The sequence below is a fragment of the Planococcus citri genome, chromosome 2 (assembly GCF_950023065.1).
Source record: "Planococcus citri chromosome 2, ihPlaCitr1.1, whole genome shotgun sequence".
In the NCBI taxonomy this organism is placed as follows: Eukaryota; Metazoa; Arthropoda; class Insecta; order Hemiptera; family Pseudococcidae; genus Planococcus; species Planococcus citri.
In genome coordinates this window covers 67,685,651-67,701,526 of record NC_088678.1, presented here as the reverse complement: position 1 = coordinate 67,701,526, position 15,876 = coordinate 67,685,651, and the positions used below count along the sequence as shown (strand labels likewise).

The 15,876-nt window shown below is 34.9% G+C and overlaps 1 protein-coding gene and 1 long non-coding RNA gene across 7 annotated transcripts in view; one reads left to right on the top strand and one right to left on the bottom strand.

The window, feature by feature from the left end:
- LOC135837358 (uncharacterized) overlaps positions 1-15,876 on the top strand; it is a 294,134-nt gene that overhangs the window by 253,913 nt on the left and 24,345 nt on the right. For all 3 annotated transcript variants that reach the window (XR_010557172.1, XR_010557173.1, XR_010557174.1), the window contains 2 exons: positions 7,984-8,115; positions 13,529-13,660. This is a non-coding gene — a long non-coding RNA (uncharacterized LOC135837358). The remainder of the gene's footprint in view (positions 1-7,983; positions 8,116-13,528; positions 13,661-15,876) is intronic.
- Positions 6,125-14,031, bottom strand: LOC135837350 (uncharacterized protein in vnfD 5'region-like). 4 transcript variants are annotated; one of them, XM_065352588.1, is made up of 2 exons: positions 13,510-14,031; positions 6,125-8,198 (listed from the first exon to the last, which is right to left on the bottom strand). In XM_065352588.1, the coding sequence occupies exons 1-2, from the start codon at positions 13,841-13,843 to the stop codon at positions 6,400-6,402; spliced, it is 2,133 nt and encodes a 710-aa protein (XP_065208660.1). In that variant the 5' UTR covers positions 13,844-14,031; the 3' UTR covers positions 6,125-6,399. The 4 variants fall into 4 exon arrangements, with proteins under 4 accessions (XP_065208660.1, XP_065208661.1, XP_065208662.1 ...); XM_065352589.1 differs by lacking the exon at positions 13,510-14,031 and adding an exon at positions 8,282-11,949; XM_065352590.1 differs by lacking the exon at positions 13,510-14,031 and adding an exon at positions 8,282-11,949 and having other exon boundaries at positions 6,125-8,195.

The window sequence follows — 15,876 nt, the reverse complement described above, 5'->3', positions numbered from 1 at the left end:
TCATGGAAAGAATCTTTCTGGATGAGAATTTTTTTCAAGAAAGCCCTTGCTTCGGTCTCCCTAATGATGTTGGCTCCATATCGGGATTTTCCCCTCTCCCAACCCCCAAAAAGGTGACCTTTGATGAGGAAATAATTCCTTATTTTTTATTTTTCCATTTTTCGAAAAACTCAGGTTACAATGGGCCCCTCGATTTTCAAAAATTTTTAAAAATACAAATTCACTGTAAAATTTCAAAATTTCAAGTTCCATTATCTCTGAAAGTCCCTTTTGAGCAAGTAAAATAAACGCTCATGTTACGAGCAAAAAATGAAACATTTAATTTCATTGAAACGTGTTTCTTATTGTAATTTTACAATAAATGAACCACATTGTATTTAGTGAAGAAGAAATTTGATTGCCACTGAATAAAATAATATATTTTCTTTTATTTGATTGATGATCCTTCAAATAAAGTTTCATTTTCTTTCTATATTTTTATACATGAATGAAAAATTCTTCAAAATTGATTCCACACTATTTTTACAGTATTTTGAATTTTCCTTAAACATAAAATTTTTCAAAGGGTGTAGACAGATGTCGTATACTGGCAAATGAGGCTTCCGAGGGAAAAGTCATTTAATAAAGTTCAATTTTCCAATTCTGTTCAAAATTTTTTCAATGAAAAGCCTCTTCGGAATGATTTCTTTGTTTTTTTTTTCAAGAAATCGATTTGAAAAAAATGAAGTTCTACGAGAAATTTTTGTTTGCTTACAATGGGTTTCAAAATTCTGTGAATCGTCGTCTTTTTGAATGCGAAGAGAGTTGGAATAAAAATAGAGCTGAAAATCTTCCAAAGTTCACATTTTGAATGATGTAGAATTGAACTTTTATTGAAGCAGTTTACCCAAGTACATAAAATGCAAAATATTAGACTTTACAATATGAAATGCGAATTTCAGCTATTCCAGGGGGCCAACTTGGGTTTCTAGGGAGGGGGCTAATATCTTCGTGAGAGTTTATTTTACTAAAAAAAGACTCTTCAGGTACCTCCAAAAATGAAAAAAAAAAGTTAGAAAATGGTCAGTCTATTCATAGCTGTTCCTTATTTGCACCTCCGGCCACCAGCCCATAACAAGCCTTCTAGTCCATTTGTGGTGAAATTCTTGTATCAAGGCCTCTGATGATGCCTTGATCTGATCATACATCAGATTACCATTCTTCCAGGGTATAGTTATCCATTGATCCAGGTTTCCTCCAGCTTTTGCTGTAAAGTTCATACCCACCAAGAAAGCTTTTTTCGGATTGCCAATTGCCTTCAAGAATGAATCTGAGTACAGGTCCAGATACTGGGTAAGTTTTTCAAACGCAAGAATGGCAAAATGATGTATTTTGAAAACAAAGCTCGTCCCATAAAACCAAGCATATACATCAATGACATCGCCTCCTTTTGCTGAAGACGAGTTATCCTTTTGCAATCTCAATGATTCTGAATAAGATATTTCAGAACGTCTTATGAAATCAACCAATTTTGTAGTCACGTCGAATCCACTTGCCACTTGGTCGAGGGTTTTGAACATACATTTCAACGCATCCATTGCACCTACTGTGTCACTCACATGCAGGTGCCATGCTAGATCTCGCATACAAGTCGACTCACTCAAAATGTAATCATCCTTTATTGGATGGTAATTTTTGACTGCTCTTTCCAAAGTTGTTTTGATTTCTTCACTTGGAAACTTCAACGTGACACTTTTGGTTCTTTCATTGTAGGTTGAGATGGTCAAATACCCATTTTCAAACATTAAAATTTCAACGGGAATCCCTTGCATGGCTGGATTAGTACGTCCCAGCATGATTTCTTTTTTTGATACTTCCAAATTTTCAAATCGTTGAAAAGAAATTTGAGAAAAATATAGTTTTCGAACCATCTCCTTCATAGAGTCGTTTGAGATCCAATTACTAAGTACAAATGTTTTCTTGTCAAGGTATTGTACGATGGATGCTGCATTCCACACGTTCACATCTTTAGTACCAGTTCGGAATACAAAATTATGACCTTGGTATACATTTCTCAATCTGCTGGTAAATTCGTCAATTTTTTTTTGTTTTCGGAGATTGAATTTGTGAACATTTCCAGGGTAGAAATTTTCAATGTCTTCATTAGTGAAACCAAAAGCACCCGCATACTGCTCCTCAAACGTCAAATCAACATACGTATCTCTCAAAGTGTCCATCTGGAGTCTCGAATTGCCCAATGCCAGAACTAATCTGAGCCTGCAAGAGGTGTACGTATCAGTGAAACTGTCCAATAGTTTACTGATGAAGATTTTAATTTTTTTTGCCAGTTCAGGGTTATTGTTATACAATGCTTGCCTAAAGGGCATATCGTATTCGTTAATAAGAATGATGAAATTGCAGTATTCGAATTTGTTGAGGAGATTGTTTATCAATGTTCTCATGTCAAATTCACCATTTGAGGAAGACAGGTTGTAACTTTGCGCAATGCTCTTCAGCTGTTGAGAGAAAGAATTTTTAAACTGGTCCATAGTGTTAAATTGCGTGATAGCTTCGAAATCTAGATGTATTACGGGGCACTTAATCCATGTTACTTCTGCAGGTATTCGTAGACGCCTCTTTTCATAGTTATCCATGTGTTCATCAGTGAAAATGAATTTTCTATTACCTTGGTCGTAAATTTTCAGACCTCGAAATAGAGATTTTCTACCACGAACAAAACATTCAGCCATTTTTAGGAACGACGACTTTCCAAATCCACGAGGACGATGCATAAATAAGAATCTACGCATGTAGCCGCCGGTTAGCATATATTCAAGGTAAGCAGTCTTATCTGCATACAGGTGGTTTTGCTCACGTAGTGTTATCCAGTCCATACTGTCACTAGGAATTCTCTTGACTTCTGGAACGGAAGTCAACAATTTTTTTGTTGACTCAGATGAGGTTATCGCGAGCCAGCTCGAAAATTGCAAAGAAATTACAAACACCAATACTGGAAGCATACTGAATGAATGCCTACTTGATTACAATAGGAATTTATGAAAAATGTACGAGGTCAACAAGATGAATTATTTTCAACTGTTTCACAAATTTCCCATTTTTCTTGTCTTTTAAGTCAGCTACGGTGGAATTCTACAGAAATTTAACACAAACTGTTTGGAAATGTCAACAGGTTAATGGGAAAAAGTTCTTCGTCAATATTTTCTCGAGATGATATCACATTAATACTGATTACCGCTTTTTAATCATATTGTAAGATTAAGAAGAGATTTTCTATAAATGATGTTCAATCATTCTTTATCAAATTATTCATCCAATCTTCTTTTGATAAGAATTTCCAATCAGAAATCAAATACATAAGTAAAAAAAGTATTGAGCACTTTTAAAAAAAAAACAGAGCAGGTGAAAATTACCGATTGATGCATGTTTTCGAATTTGAAGGGGGGGGGGAGTCACTCTGTAAAATAAGCAATAAAAAATTGTGAGAACAATAACGTAGCTGAGGGATATACTTATCTGAGATGTTGAAATTTTAAGAAATGTATCATAAAAAAAAACCTTTTCAACGATAAAATCAAATGGCGTTTGCTAAGAATAGTAAAAAAGCTCAGTATTTGTCAAAATTTCCAAAAATTGCTAAAAATTGTCGCTTGGTTGCAGAAAATTTCATATGTTTCACTTCTTTTTTTTCAACAATTGCTCAAAAAACTTACTTTGTTTCCAAAAATTTCGAAAAAAGCTTTGCCTTTTTGTTAAAATTGTTAAAGTCTGGCTTCTTATTGATAACTTTTTCAAGAAAAGTAATTTTTTGTACCAAAAATTTGCAGAAAAAGTGTCATTTTATCGACAAAAATTGCAAAAAAGTAGTAATAGTTTCCAAATATGGTTGCTTTTTGATACATCTGTAATAAAGCTACAAGCAAAAAAGTTCCGCAGGCTCTCATTCAGTCCCAATTATAGCTAGGAAGCTAAATTTTTTTAAATAGAAAGACTTGATGCGAAAACTATTGCAAAGGCCCAATTCTGATTTTAAGGGGGCTAAAATCAACCTAATATAACTTCGGAAATACGTTTTCTTCCAAATTGCATTTCAAACCGAATTCCAAAATTCGAACCGATTTGGTCCCATACAGGAGGAGATTTGCCCCAAAACCCAATTTTTGGGCCCCCTCCTCTAAATTTATGAAAACTGGGCGGATTTTGCTCATTTTTTGTTTTAAAATCTTCCTTATGACGTGTAGATATGTTATAAAACATTTTGAATTCAACATTTTTTAGTTTAAGCATGAAAAATTAAAAATCAAAAAACCATTATTTTGAACAATTTCAGCTTTGAACTTCAAATTTTTCGACCGAATATTTTAATTATTTATTTTGCTTAGTAAGGTTGTAAAGAAATGGACTTTGGGTCAGCCTTGAAAAAACGAGTTCTGAGAGAGAAAAGGGAGAGGGAAGGGAGGTTTGGGGGCGCCTCAAGATTCGCCCTCGGAACGAGTACGGGGGTTTATAATATAAATAGAAACTCTCTTTCTCTTCTAAAATAACAAAAATTTCCAAAAAAAAAATATTTTTTCCCCCGAAAATTGCTAAAAGATATTAATTATTTTTTTTATGCAAAAAATCAAATTCTATAATCTGTTCATTCTTGCAAAAAATTTCAAAAATTATACCAATGCCGAACTTTCAGAAAATATTATTTTTTTAAAAAAATTTGAAGAAAAATTTCATCATTTTAGTAAAAATTAGCAATTTTTGAGAATAAAAATTAAGCAGATTGTTCACAATTTTTTTTCAAAAATGAAATTTTTCACATTGCAATATATGGCAATTTCACATAAAAAATCCAAGACTTTTCAAATGCGAAAAAGCTTGAATTTTCAGCAATAGGTAGAAAAGATTTTTTAGCAATTTTTGGAAAGAAATTAAACTTTTTAGAATTTTCCGCCAAAAACTGAGAATTTTGACAATTTTAAGAAAAATTAAGACTGAGTATTTTTTGGAAACGGCACAATTTTTGGCAATTTTTTTTTTTTTTTTTTCGGGGGTGTTTATAATTGCACGATTATTACACCCGTGGGTAGAAGGGTTTAGATTTGGTTTATTAGGTTGGTGCTTTTAAGTGGCAAAAAATGACACTTTTTCGCAATCTTCGTTGAAAATGGGAGAACCATTTTGGTCATTGACGTTTGTTTTAGGCAAAAAAGCGAGATTTTCAGGTACATACCTACTTTTGAGGAAGAGGAATGGATATTTCTTGATTTTTTTTTCTCGAAATAGCGACTATTTTTGGCGAGACACGAGGCTATTTGGTGCCAACAGGTGAGATTTTTGGCCATTTTTGGCAGAAAGGTGTACTTTTACAAATTATTCACTTACTGATATTATTAGCATTAAGGTATTTATAAAAAAATTTAATTTTTGAAATTTATTTTTAAAAGTAACTTTACTAACCTCGTTCCTTGAAAAGTGACCAAGTACGAGCACTGAGCGAGGGCAAATGCTTGTTTCGAGAATTGAAGTTTTTTTTCTGGTGAAAAGTGCATTTTTTGACCTAACATTACTTTAAAAATTTGAATGATATTTTTGAAAGAATTCAATTCGAAAAAAACCACAGGAACCAAAACGGAGCGGGGGCAAAAGTGTTCCAAAATTTGTATTTTGAGAGATGAAAAATGAAGTTTTTTTTTTAATGATGAGTCTACTTATTTTTTGACTCTACAATTTTAAAACTTGAATATTGGTGATTAAAAATTTTAATTATGAATGGAAAAAAAAGTAAAAAAGCCAGAGCGAAGCGAGAGCAACAGTTTGCAAAAATTCATGTTTAGAGAGAGTAAAAATGATATATTTTTGGTTTTAACATGAGACCACTTGGTGTTTCGGGGCCCTTGGCAATCGCCAGTCAACATCATAGGCCTGTCCGCCACTGGAGATGAGTTTGGTGAAAAATCGATGCGCGGGCAATGAACTCGCTGCCCCGAAAAACATTTTCGATTCCAACGTTTGACTTCGTTTGGTTCATTAATTTCCTTTTTGAGGTTTAACGTTTGCATTTTTAGTTTTTTAGGTCACATTTTGGTACAGTATTTTGGTAGCTTGTTTTTAGAAAATAACTAGAGGCAAAATGCATGATTAAAAGAATTTATCTTTATTGAACAACTTCTGCTATGAAATTCAAGAATAGAACTACGAATACATGGACAAAGGTACATTTATATCTTGATAGAAAAATAAAAAAAAATAATTGAAAAAAGACTAAGTACCTATTAAGTAAGTAGGTATCTCTACCTACCTATAAACATGAAAGAAAAAAAATAGAAAACGGTCAGTCGGCAACTCTGTATATACCATAGATGTTCCCACTTTCGACCTCCACCAGCCACCCCCCCCCCCCGCCAAGCATTATAGTCCACTTTTGGCTGTCTTAATTTTGTGGTGAAATTCCAGTATTGAGGCCTCTGATGATGCCATCACCCGATCATACATCAGAATACCATTCTCCCATGGTATGGTGATCCATTGGTCCAGGTTTCCTCCAGCTTTTGCTGTAAAGTTCATACCCACCAAAAAAGCTTCTTTCGGATTGCCAATTGCCTTCAAGAATGAATCTGAATACAGGTTCAGATACTGGATAAGTTTTTCAATCGCAAGAATGGCAGAGTGATCTATTTTGAAAGCAAAGCTCGTTCCATAAAACCAAGCAGATACATCAATGACATCTCCTGCTTTTGCTAAAGACGAGTTATCCTTTGACAATATCAGTAATTCTGAATAAGATATTTCAGAACGTCTTATGAATTCAACAAATTTTGTAGTCACGTCAAATCCACTTTTCTCTTGGTCAAGTGTTCTGAATAGACACTTCAACCCATCCATAGCCCCCACTATGTCACCCACATGTAGGTACCATGTTAGTTCTCGCATACAAGTGGACTCACTAAGAATGTAATCTTCCTTTATTGGATGGTACTTTTCGATTGCGCTTTCCAAAGTTGTTTTGATTTCTTCACTTGGAAACTTCAACGTGACACTTTTGGTTCTTTCATTGTAAGTTGAGATGGTCAAATACCCATTTTCAAACATTAGAATTTCAATCGGAATCCCTTGTACGGACAGATTAGTACGTCCTCGCTGGAGTTCTTTCTTCGATACTTGTAAATTTTCAAATCGTTGCAAAAGGATTTGAGAAAAATATAGTTTTCGAACTATCTCCTGCATAGAGTCGTTTGAGATCCAATTACTAAGTACAAATGTTTTCTTGTCCAGATAATTTACAATGGATGCAGGATTCCACACGTTCACATCTTTAGTACTATTTTGGAATACAAAATTATGACCATGATATATATTTCTCAATTCGTCAGTAAATTCGTCAAATTCTTTTCGATTTTGCAAATTGAATTTATGGGTAATTTCAGGATGGAAATTTTCAATATCTTCATTTGTGAAACCAAAAGCACCCGCATATTGCTCCTCAAAGGTTAAATCAACGTAAGTATATTTCAAACTATCCATCTGGAGTCTCGAAGTGCCCAATGCCAGAACTAATCCGAGCCTCGGATAGTTGTAGTATGTACTCTTATCTGTGAAACTATCTAATAACGTACTGATGAAGATTTTAATTTTTTCTGCTAGTTCAGGGTTATCGTTATACAATGCTCGCCTGAAGGGTGCATCATATTCGTTAATAAGAATGATGAATTTGCAGTACTTGAATTTTTTGAGAACCTTGTTTATCAATTCACTCATATCAAATTCACTGTCTGAGTAAGGCAGATTGTAACTTTGCGCGATGTTCTTCAGCTGTTGGGAGAAAGAATTTTTAAACTGGTCGATAGTTTCAAACTTTGTGATAGCTTCGAAATCTAGATGAATTACGGGGCACTTAATCCATGTTACTTCTGCAGATAGATACATCTTTTCATAGTCACACATGTGTCTATCAGTGTAAAAGAATTTTCCATTACCTTGTTCGTTAATTTTCAGACCTTGAAATAGAGATTCATTGCCGCGAACAAAACACTCAGCCATTTTTAGGAACGACGACTTTCCAAATCCGCGAGGACGATGCATAAAGAAGAATTTACGCTTGCGTTCGCCGGTCAGCATATATTCGAGGTAAGCAGTCTTATCTGCATGCAGGTGGTTTTGCTCACGTAGTGTTATCCAGTCCATACTGTCACTAGGAATTCTCTTGACTTCTGGAACAGAAGTCAGCAATTTTTGAGTTGACTTAGATGAGGTTATAGCGAGACAGCTCGAAAATTGCAAAGAAATTACAAACACTAATATTGGAAGCATACTGAGTGAATGTGTACTGGATTACAACAGAAATTTTTATGAAATAGGTACAAGTTAACAACATGAAGTTTCAACTGTTTCTCAAATTTTTTTTTCTTCTGATAGAAGTTCAGACACAAAGGAATTCTATACAAATTTAACACACACTGTTTGAAAATCCTAATAGGTAGGTACTTGAGTGAAAAAATGTTCTTAGTCAATATTTTCTTGGAATTGTATGTGCTTAACGCTGATTATCACGTTTTAATCATATTGTCAGATTAGGAAGAGATTTTCTATAAATGAAATTTGATCATTCATCATCAAATTATTTATCCTATTTCCTTTTGATAAGAATTTTCGATTAAAAATCAAATTTCTAAAACAAAAAAGTGGAACACTTTGTAGTCTGGCAGAAAACAAATTCGATGTAATTTGAAATGATAATTAGGTGCAAAATTACAAATTCTTAACTTTGTACTCATTTAGGCATTGGAAAATCTTTTTTTTATTCTTTATCTCCTTCGGAGATCATCATTTGGAATGGCTTGAAAGTTGAAAGAACTACTAAAGGCTCAATTTCGTAGAATTAATGGAACAAGTTTTTCGTTAAACGAAAACTTCTCTGGGGTTATTCCACGTCAATTGAACCAAGAAGTGGTAGGTGGGTTCGGCAATTTTTTTGAAATTTTTCCTGTGGAAAGACCTTCCAAAAGGATCACAAAAAAATCAAAATTCAAAAAAATGAACGAATTTTAATTTTTTTTGCTATGAGTGTGATTTTTACCAAGTTTTTCATGAAATACGTCAGAAAGAGATTAAAATAAGACAACAGAATAAATTTAAACTTTTTGATGCTTGTAATTGAAAATTGAATTTGTTCAAATTTTGATTTTTTTTGTGATGAGTTCATTTCGTCGAGTGAAAGAGTTTTTTCAACTTTTTCAACAGATACGTAAAAATAGGGGTCAAATGTGTCAACTTTACCAACCAAAACTTTTTTTCATGTTTTGAATCAAAAAATCGCATTTTTTTCGCAAACTTAAAATTTGTTTTAAATTGACTTTGCGACATATTTTTCAATATGTTGTTCAGCATGAAAAGTTGTCCATCATATATGTACTTTTTTCAGAATTTTTGAGAGTCGGAACAATATGAAAATTATGTTTTGAAACTTTTCGAGCTAATTTTTTGTACGAAAAAAAGTGGCAACACTGATTTTTATTATATCACCAAAAAGCCTTTCAAAACACCAACTATGGAGAAAAGTTCAATTTTGGTAGGTATCGCGGTTATCGAGTAATCCTTTACTGAAATGGATGATAATACTTTAGGTTCACTGAAAACTTTGACACCCCCTGGCTGCCTTTAAAAATGGGCTGGAGGGCTGCAATTTGCACCATTGGTCATCCCTTCAAAAGGTCTTTCTAGAGGAAAAATTTCAAAAAAATCGCCGTATCCATCCTACCACTTCTTGGTCCAATTGTCGTAGAATGACCCTCTAAATTGTGTAGATACATTTTTCTAGAATAATATTGACGTCTTATGGCAAATGTGTCTTGCATATCGTGCGGGGAGGGGGACAATCAGCTTTAGGGGATTCAATTTCCTTCGGTATGGAGTACCTAGTTGAGAAATGAAGTCAAGATCTGAAGGTGGATGGAAAGTATAGAGATCTCCAGAAGCTCTATCCGAGAACTGAATTTTTATAAAAACAGTGTAGGTGAAAATTAGTGATTGATGCGTGTTTTTGAATTTGGGGGAAGGGGGCGATGTCACTATGCAAAATATGCAATGAAAAATTGTTAGAACAGGAACCATAGCTTAAGGTCAAAGGCGAGGTTGAAATGTTGAGAAATTGATCATAAAAAAAAAACTCTTCGAGAAAAAAGTGAAATGGATTTTTTGCTATAAATAGCCAAAAAGTTCGGTTTTTGTGAAAATTTTCAAAAAATTGCTAAAAATTGTCGCCTGTTTGCTGAAAATTCCGAATGTTTCACGTTTTGTTTCTCAAAAATGCTCAAAAATTTCGCTTTGTTGCCAAAAATTGCCTAAAATCTTTACATTTTTGCTAAAATTATTAATCTGGATTTTTGCCACCATTTTCAAAAAAAGGTCTCTCTTTTACGAAAAATCTGCAGAAAAAATTCGCATTCTATCGACGAAAATTGCAAACAAAAAATAAATAGTACACAGGTAATTTCCATATAGTGTTGCTTTCTGACATAAATAGAATGGAAATAATTCTCGCTTTTGGCAAAATTGCAACAAAAATTTGCTACTTTCCTAAAAATACTGAAAATTTTCAAAAAGTTTATTTTTTTGGAAATTGATAAAAAGTTTTACTTTTTTATAAAAAATTGAGTACAACAAATTTTTGCAGTTTTTTTTTGGAAAAAATTGCCAAAATTCGCAAATTTTATGCCAAAAGTTACAGGTGCATTTCCCCAGCCCCCCACCCCGGCCAAAAAGGGTCTAAGTCAGGTCATTCGTTTGTGCTTCGTTTGTGCTTGTTTGTGCTTCAAGTCCGGTCGTTTGTGCTTTAACCCTTTCAGAGATATTGAGAAAAGTTTGTGGGGGGGCTGGGGAAACGTGAGCCCCCCACCACGACCAAATGGGTTGAAAATGGTGTCAATCGTTTGTGCTTTGTTTGTGCTTGTTTGTGCTTGTTTGTGCTTCAAGTCCCGTCGTTTGTGCTTCGCCCCTTCCCAAGAAAATGAGGACATCTTGTGGGGGGGCTGGGGAAATGCGAGCCTCCCCACCACTGCCGATCGGATTGAAAATGGTGTCAATCGTTTGTGCTTCGTTAGTGCTTGTTTGTGCTTCAACTCCCGTCGTTTGTGCTTCGCCCCTTCCCAAGAAAATGAGGATAACTTGTGGGGGGGCTGGAGAAATGGTTTTTGAAAAGGGCCTTAGAAATGGAAATTAAGGGGAAAAAATTGATGAAATCGTTTGTATTTCGTTTGTGCTTGTTTGTGCTTCACCTAATTTCGCTGCAACTCCCCTCCCCTTCGAGTTGAGGTTCCTCAAAACATCATGTCAAATAAGGGTTCCCTTAATAATTACAGTAGGGTCATTCCATGTCAATTCGACCAACGTTTTTGAGTCATGTCGTTCGATTTCGCTCACATTTTTTCTACAATATCTACCCACCCAATAAGTAAGAAACCCGCAATCAGTTTGGTACCAGCCCTCTCAGGGGGGCGGGTGGGGGGGCCTTTCCTTATTTTCACATTGCCTCGAGGTACTGAACTACAGCAGCGCATTTCTCCAAAGCTATAGTACTTTGATAAAAACTGATTTCACAGTTCGAAAGGGCATTGCATTTTGAACTTTTTAAGCATTTTGAAATTTTCAAAAGTTGAAAGTTGAACTTTCAAATTGAAAGTTCAAATTTTTAAATGGCGCTATATGAGGGTGCTACCATTTTAAATTCTGAAAATTTATGAGATGTATCTTTTGATGATATTTTTGAATATTCAAGTATCGAGATGGGATCTTTCGATGGTGGGAGAGCACCCCCCTCCCACAACTTTGGGCGAAACTTTCAAAAAAGATCTGGGGCATGTGACGTATCGAATTGTACGTTTAGGTTTATTGAAATGTAGTAAAAAAGATAGGAAAACGGTCACTCAATACTTGTACCTCCACGAGCCCCTCCAAAGCCTTATAGTCCATTTTTGGCTGTCTTAATTTTATGGCGAAATTCCTGTATCGAGGCCTCTGATGATGCTTTCATCTGATCATACATCAGATTACCATCCTGCCACGGTATGATTATCCATTGATCCAGGTTTCCTCCAGCTTTTGCTGTAAAGTTCACACCCACCAAGAAAGCTTCTTTTGGATTGCCAAGTGCCTTCAAGAATGAATCTGAATACAGGTTCAGATACTGGATAAGTTTTTCAATAGCAAGAATGGCAGAGTGATCTATTTTGAAAGCAAAGCTCGTTCCATAAAACCAAGCAGATATATCAATGACATCTCCTGCTTCTGCTGAAGATGAGTTATCCTTTGACAATATCAGTAATTCTGAATAAGATATTTCAGAACGTCTTATGAATTCAACGAATTTTGTAGTCACGTCAAATCCACTTTTCTCTTGGTCAAGCGTTCTGAACAGACACTTCAACCCATCCATGGCGCCCACTATGTCACCCACATGTAGGTACCATGTTAGTTCTCGCATACAGGAGGACTCACAAAGAATGTAATCTTCCTTTATTGGGTGGTATTTTTTGATTGCGCTTTCCAAAGCTGTTTTGATTTCTGCACTGGGAAACGTTAACGTGGCACTTCGGGTTCTTTCATTGTAAGTTGTGATAGTCAAATACCCATTTTCAAACATTAAAATTTCAATCGGAATCCCCTGGACGGCCGGATCAGTGCGTCTTCGCAGGATTTTTTGTTTTGATACTTGCAAATTTTCAAATCGTTGCAAAGGGATTTGGGAAAAATATAGTTTTCGAACTATCTCCTGCATAGAGTCGTTTGATATCCAATTACTAAGTACAAATGTTTTCTTGTCCAGGTAATTTACGATGGATGCTGGATTCCACACGTTCACATCTTTTGTACTATTTCGGAATACAAAATTATGACCCTGGTATATATTTCTCAATTCGCCAGTAAATTTGCCAAATTCTTCTCGATTTTGCAGATTGAATTTATGGGTAATTCCAGGATGGAAATTTTCAATATCTTCATTAGTGAAACCAAAAGCACCCGCATATTCCTCCTCAAACGTTAAATCATCATAAGTATCTTTCACACTATCCATCTGGAGTCTCGAAGTGCCCAATGCCAGAACTAATGCGAGCTTCGAGTAGGTGTAGTATTTACTCTTATCTGTGAAACTATCTAATAACGTACTGATGAAGATTTTAATTTTTTCTGCTAGTTCAGGGTTATTGTTATACAATGCTCGCCTGAAGGGTGCATCATATTCGTTAATAAGGATGATGCATTTGCAGTACTCGAATTTTTTGAGAACCTTGTTTATAAATTTACTCATATCAAATTCACTGTCTGAGTAAGACAAATTGTAACTTTGCGCGATGTTCTTCAGCTGTTGGGAGAATGAATTTTTAAACTGGTCGATAGTTTCAAACTTTGTGATAGCTTCGAAATCTAGATGAATTACGGGGCACTTAATCCATGTTACTTCTGCAGATAGATACATCTTTTCATAGTCACACATGTGTTTATCAGTGTAAAAGAATTTTCTATTACCTTGTTCGTTAATTTTCAGACCTTGAAATAGAGATTCGTTACCACGAACAAAACACTCCGCCATTTGTAGAAACGAAGACTTTCCAAATCCACGAGGACGATGCATAAGGAAGAAGTTAGGCTTGTAGGAGCCGTTTAGCATATGTTCCAGGTAAGCAGTCTTATCTGCATGCAGGTGGTTTTGCTCTCTTAGTGTTATCCAGTCCATACTGTCACTAGGAATTCTCTTGACTTCTGGAGCGAAAGTCAGCGATTTTTCTGTTGACTCGGATGAGGTTATCACGAGCCAGCTCGAAAGTTGTAAAGAAATTACAAACACTAATATTGGAAGCATACTGAATGAATTTGTACTTGATTACAACAGAAATTTTTATGAAATAGGTACAAGTTAACAACATGAATTTTCAGCCTTTTCCCAAATTTTCTTTTTTTCTCGTCATCGAAGTTCAGCCACAGTGGAATTCTACAGAAATTTAACACACACTGTTTGAAAATCTTAATAGGTACTTACTTAAATGAAAAAATGTTCTTAGTCAATATTTTCTTGGAATTGTATCTCCTTATACTCGTATTAACGCTGATTATCACGTTTTAATCATATTATCAGATTAGGAAGAGATTTTCTATAAATGAAATTTGATCATTCATCATCAAATCATTCATCCTATTTCCTTTTGATAAGAATTTTCAATTAGAAATCAAAGGCTATAGGTGAATAAGTATGACGAATTTGCCCCCGAGAGCTTCAGGGTTGATATTTGTATGTGAGGTGGGCACCCTTGAGCACCTTCCGTCAGGAAAGTTTCAGACCCCCATACCCCCCCCCCGTTTTGGATGAAACCCCCCCCCCCCCGTTTCTGAAATTACAATACAACATTTTTTCTCAGCCCCATGTGAACCAATTTTTTTAATTTTTTAGTATGTTGTAAAGATCCACAAGAGGTAGCCCCACAAAAATTCCCCCCTCTCCCCATATTTTCCCCTCAAAATGGAGTTTTTTTAGCTTTGTTTACTCGTTTTTAGCAATGACCATGATTCGGCACAAAAATGGGAATAGCATTTTTAAGTGTGTTTTTGACCCCTAAAAAACATAGGTATTATTTTTTTCAAAAAAAAAATTGTAGTGGGCCGCGGTCAAAAATTGAAAAAACTTACAGAGGGGTCCAATTTAATATTACCCGCATCCATACCCCTCCAGTGCCTCTGCCCCCACCTCAATTTTCACTATATTAAAAGTTGAGCTATTTTCATAATGTAGGTGTCGTTTCCATATGAATCGAACACCCCGAATACGAATATGATGTCCAATTTTATGATAACCTCAACCACAACCCTTCAGTGTCTCCATAGCCTTTATAAAACAAAGAGTGGAGCACTTCGTAGTCTAACAGATAAACAAATTAGATGTAATTTGAAATGATAATTAGGTACAAAATTACAAATTCGTATCTTTTTACTCGTTTAGGCATTCGAAAAGGTTTTTTTTTATTCCTTATCTCTTTCGGAGATCATCGTTTGGAATGGCTTAAAAGTTGAAAGAACTACTAAAGGCTCAATTGGTGGATTTTGTGGCGGCCAGATCACCCAAAAGTATCGCTTTTCACATAGATAGGTGGTAATTAGGTATGTTTCTTTAGTGATGAGGGTCTGGGTCTTTCACTGAACAAGTTTTTCTTTCACTGAAAACTTCTCTGAATTGTGTACATATTTTTTTCTAGAAAAATATTTACGTCTTATTATTGTAAATGTGTCTTGCATATCGGTGAGAGGGGAGAGAGGGGAGGCAATCTGCATTACAGGATTCAATTTCCTCCAGTATGGAGTACCTATGCTGGGAAATGAAGTCATGATCTGAAGGTGGATTGAAGGTAAGAGATCTCCAAAAGCTCTATCTGAGAACTGAATTTTTATAAAAACAGTGCAGGTGAAAATTAGTGATTGATGCATGTTTTTGAATTTGGGGGAAGGGGGTGATGTCACTCTGCAAAATATGCAATGAAAAATTGTGAGAACAAAAATCATAGCTTAGGGTTAAATGTGAGGTTTAAATGTTGAGAAATTGATTATTTAAAAAAACTCTTCGTGGAAAAAGTCAAGTGATATTTTTACCTAGAGTATGCTGAAAAGCTCGGTTTTTATCAAAAATGCCCAAAAATTTTGCTTTGTTGCCAAAAACTGACTAAAAGTTTTGCATTTTTGTTAAAATTATTGGTCTGGATTTTTGCCAACATTTTCAGAAAAAAATCACTTTTTTATCCAAAATATGCAGAAAAAAGTCTCATTCTATCAACAAAAATTGAAAAAAAATTGTAATTTCCAAATTGGGTTGCTTTCTGACATACCCAGTTGACCAAGTGCTAGCGGATT

Excerpts from the sequence above, each read along its gene's own strand:
- LOC135837350 (XM_065352588.1), bottom strand. The coding sequence starts at position 13,843 with ATGCTTCCAATATTAGTGTTTGTAATTTCTTTACAACTTTCGAGCTGG. Across the intron at positions 8,199-13,509 it reads TCTGAAAATTAACGAACAAG|AAGTCAAGAGAATTCCTAGT; the intron begins GTAATAGAAAAT and ends CTTCTGTTCCAG.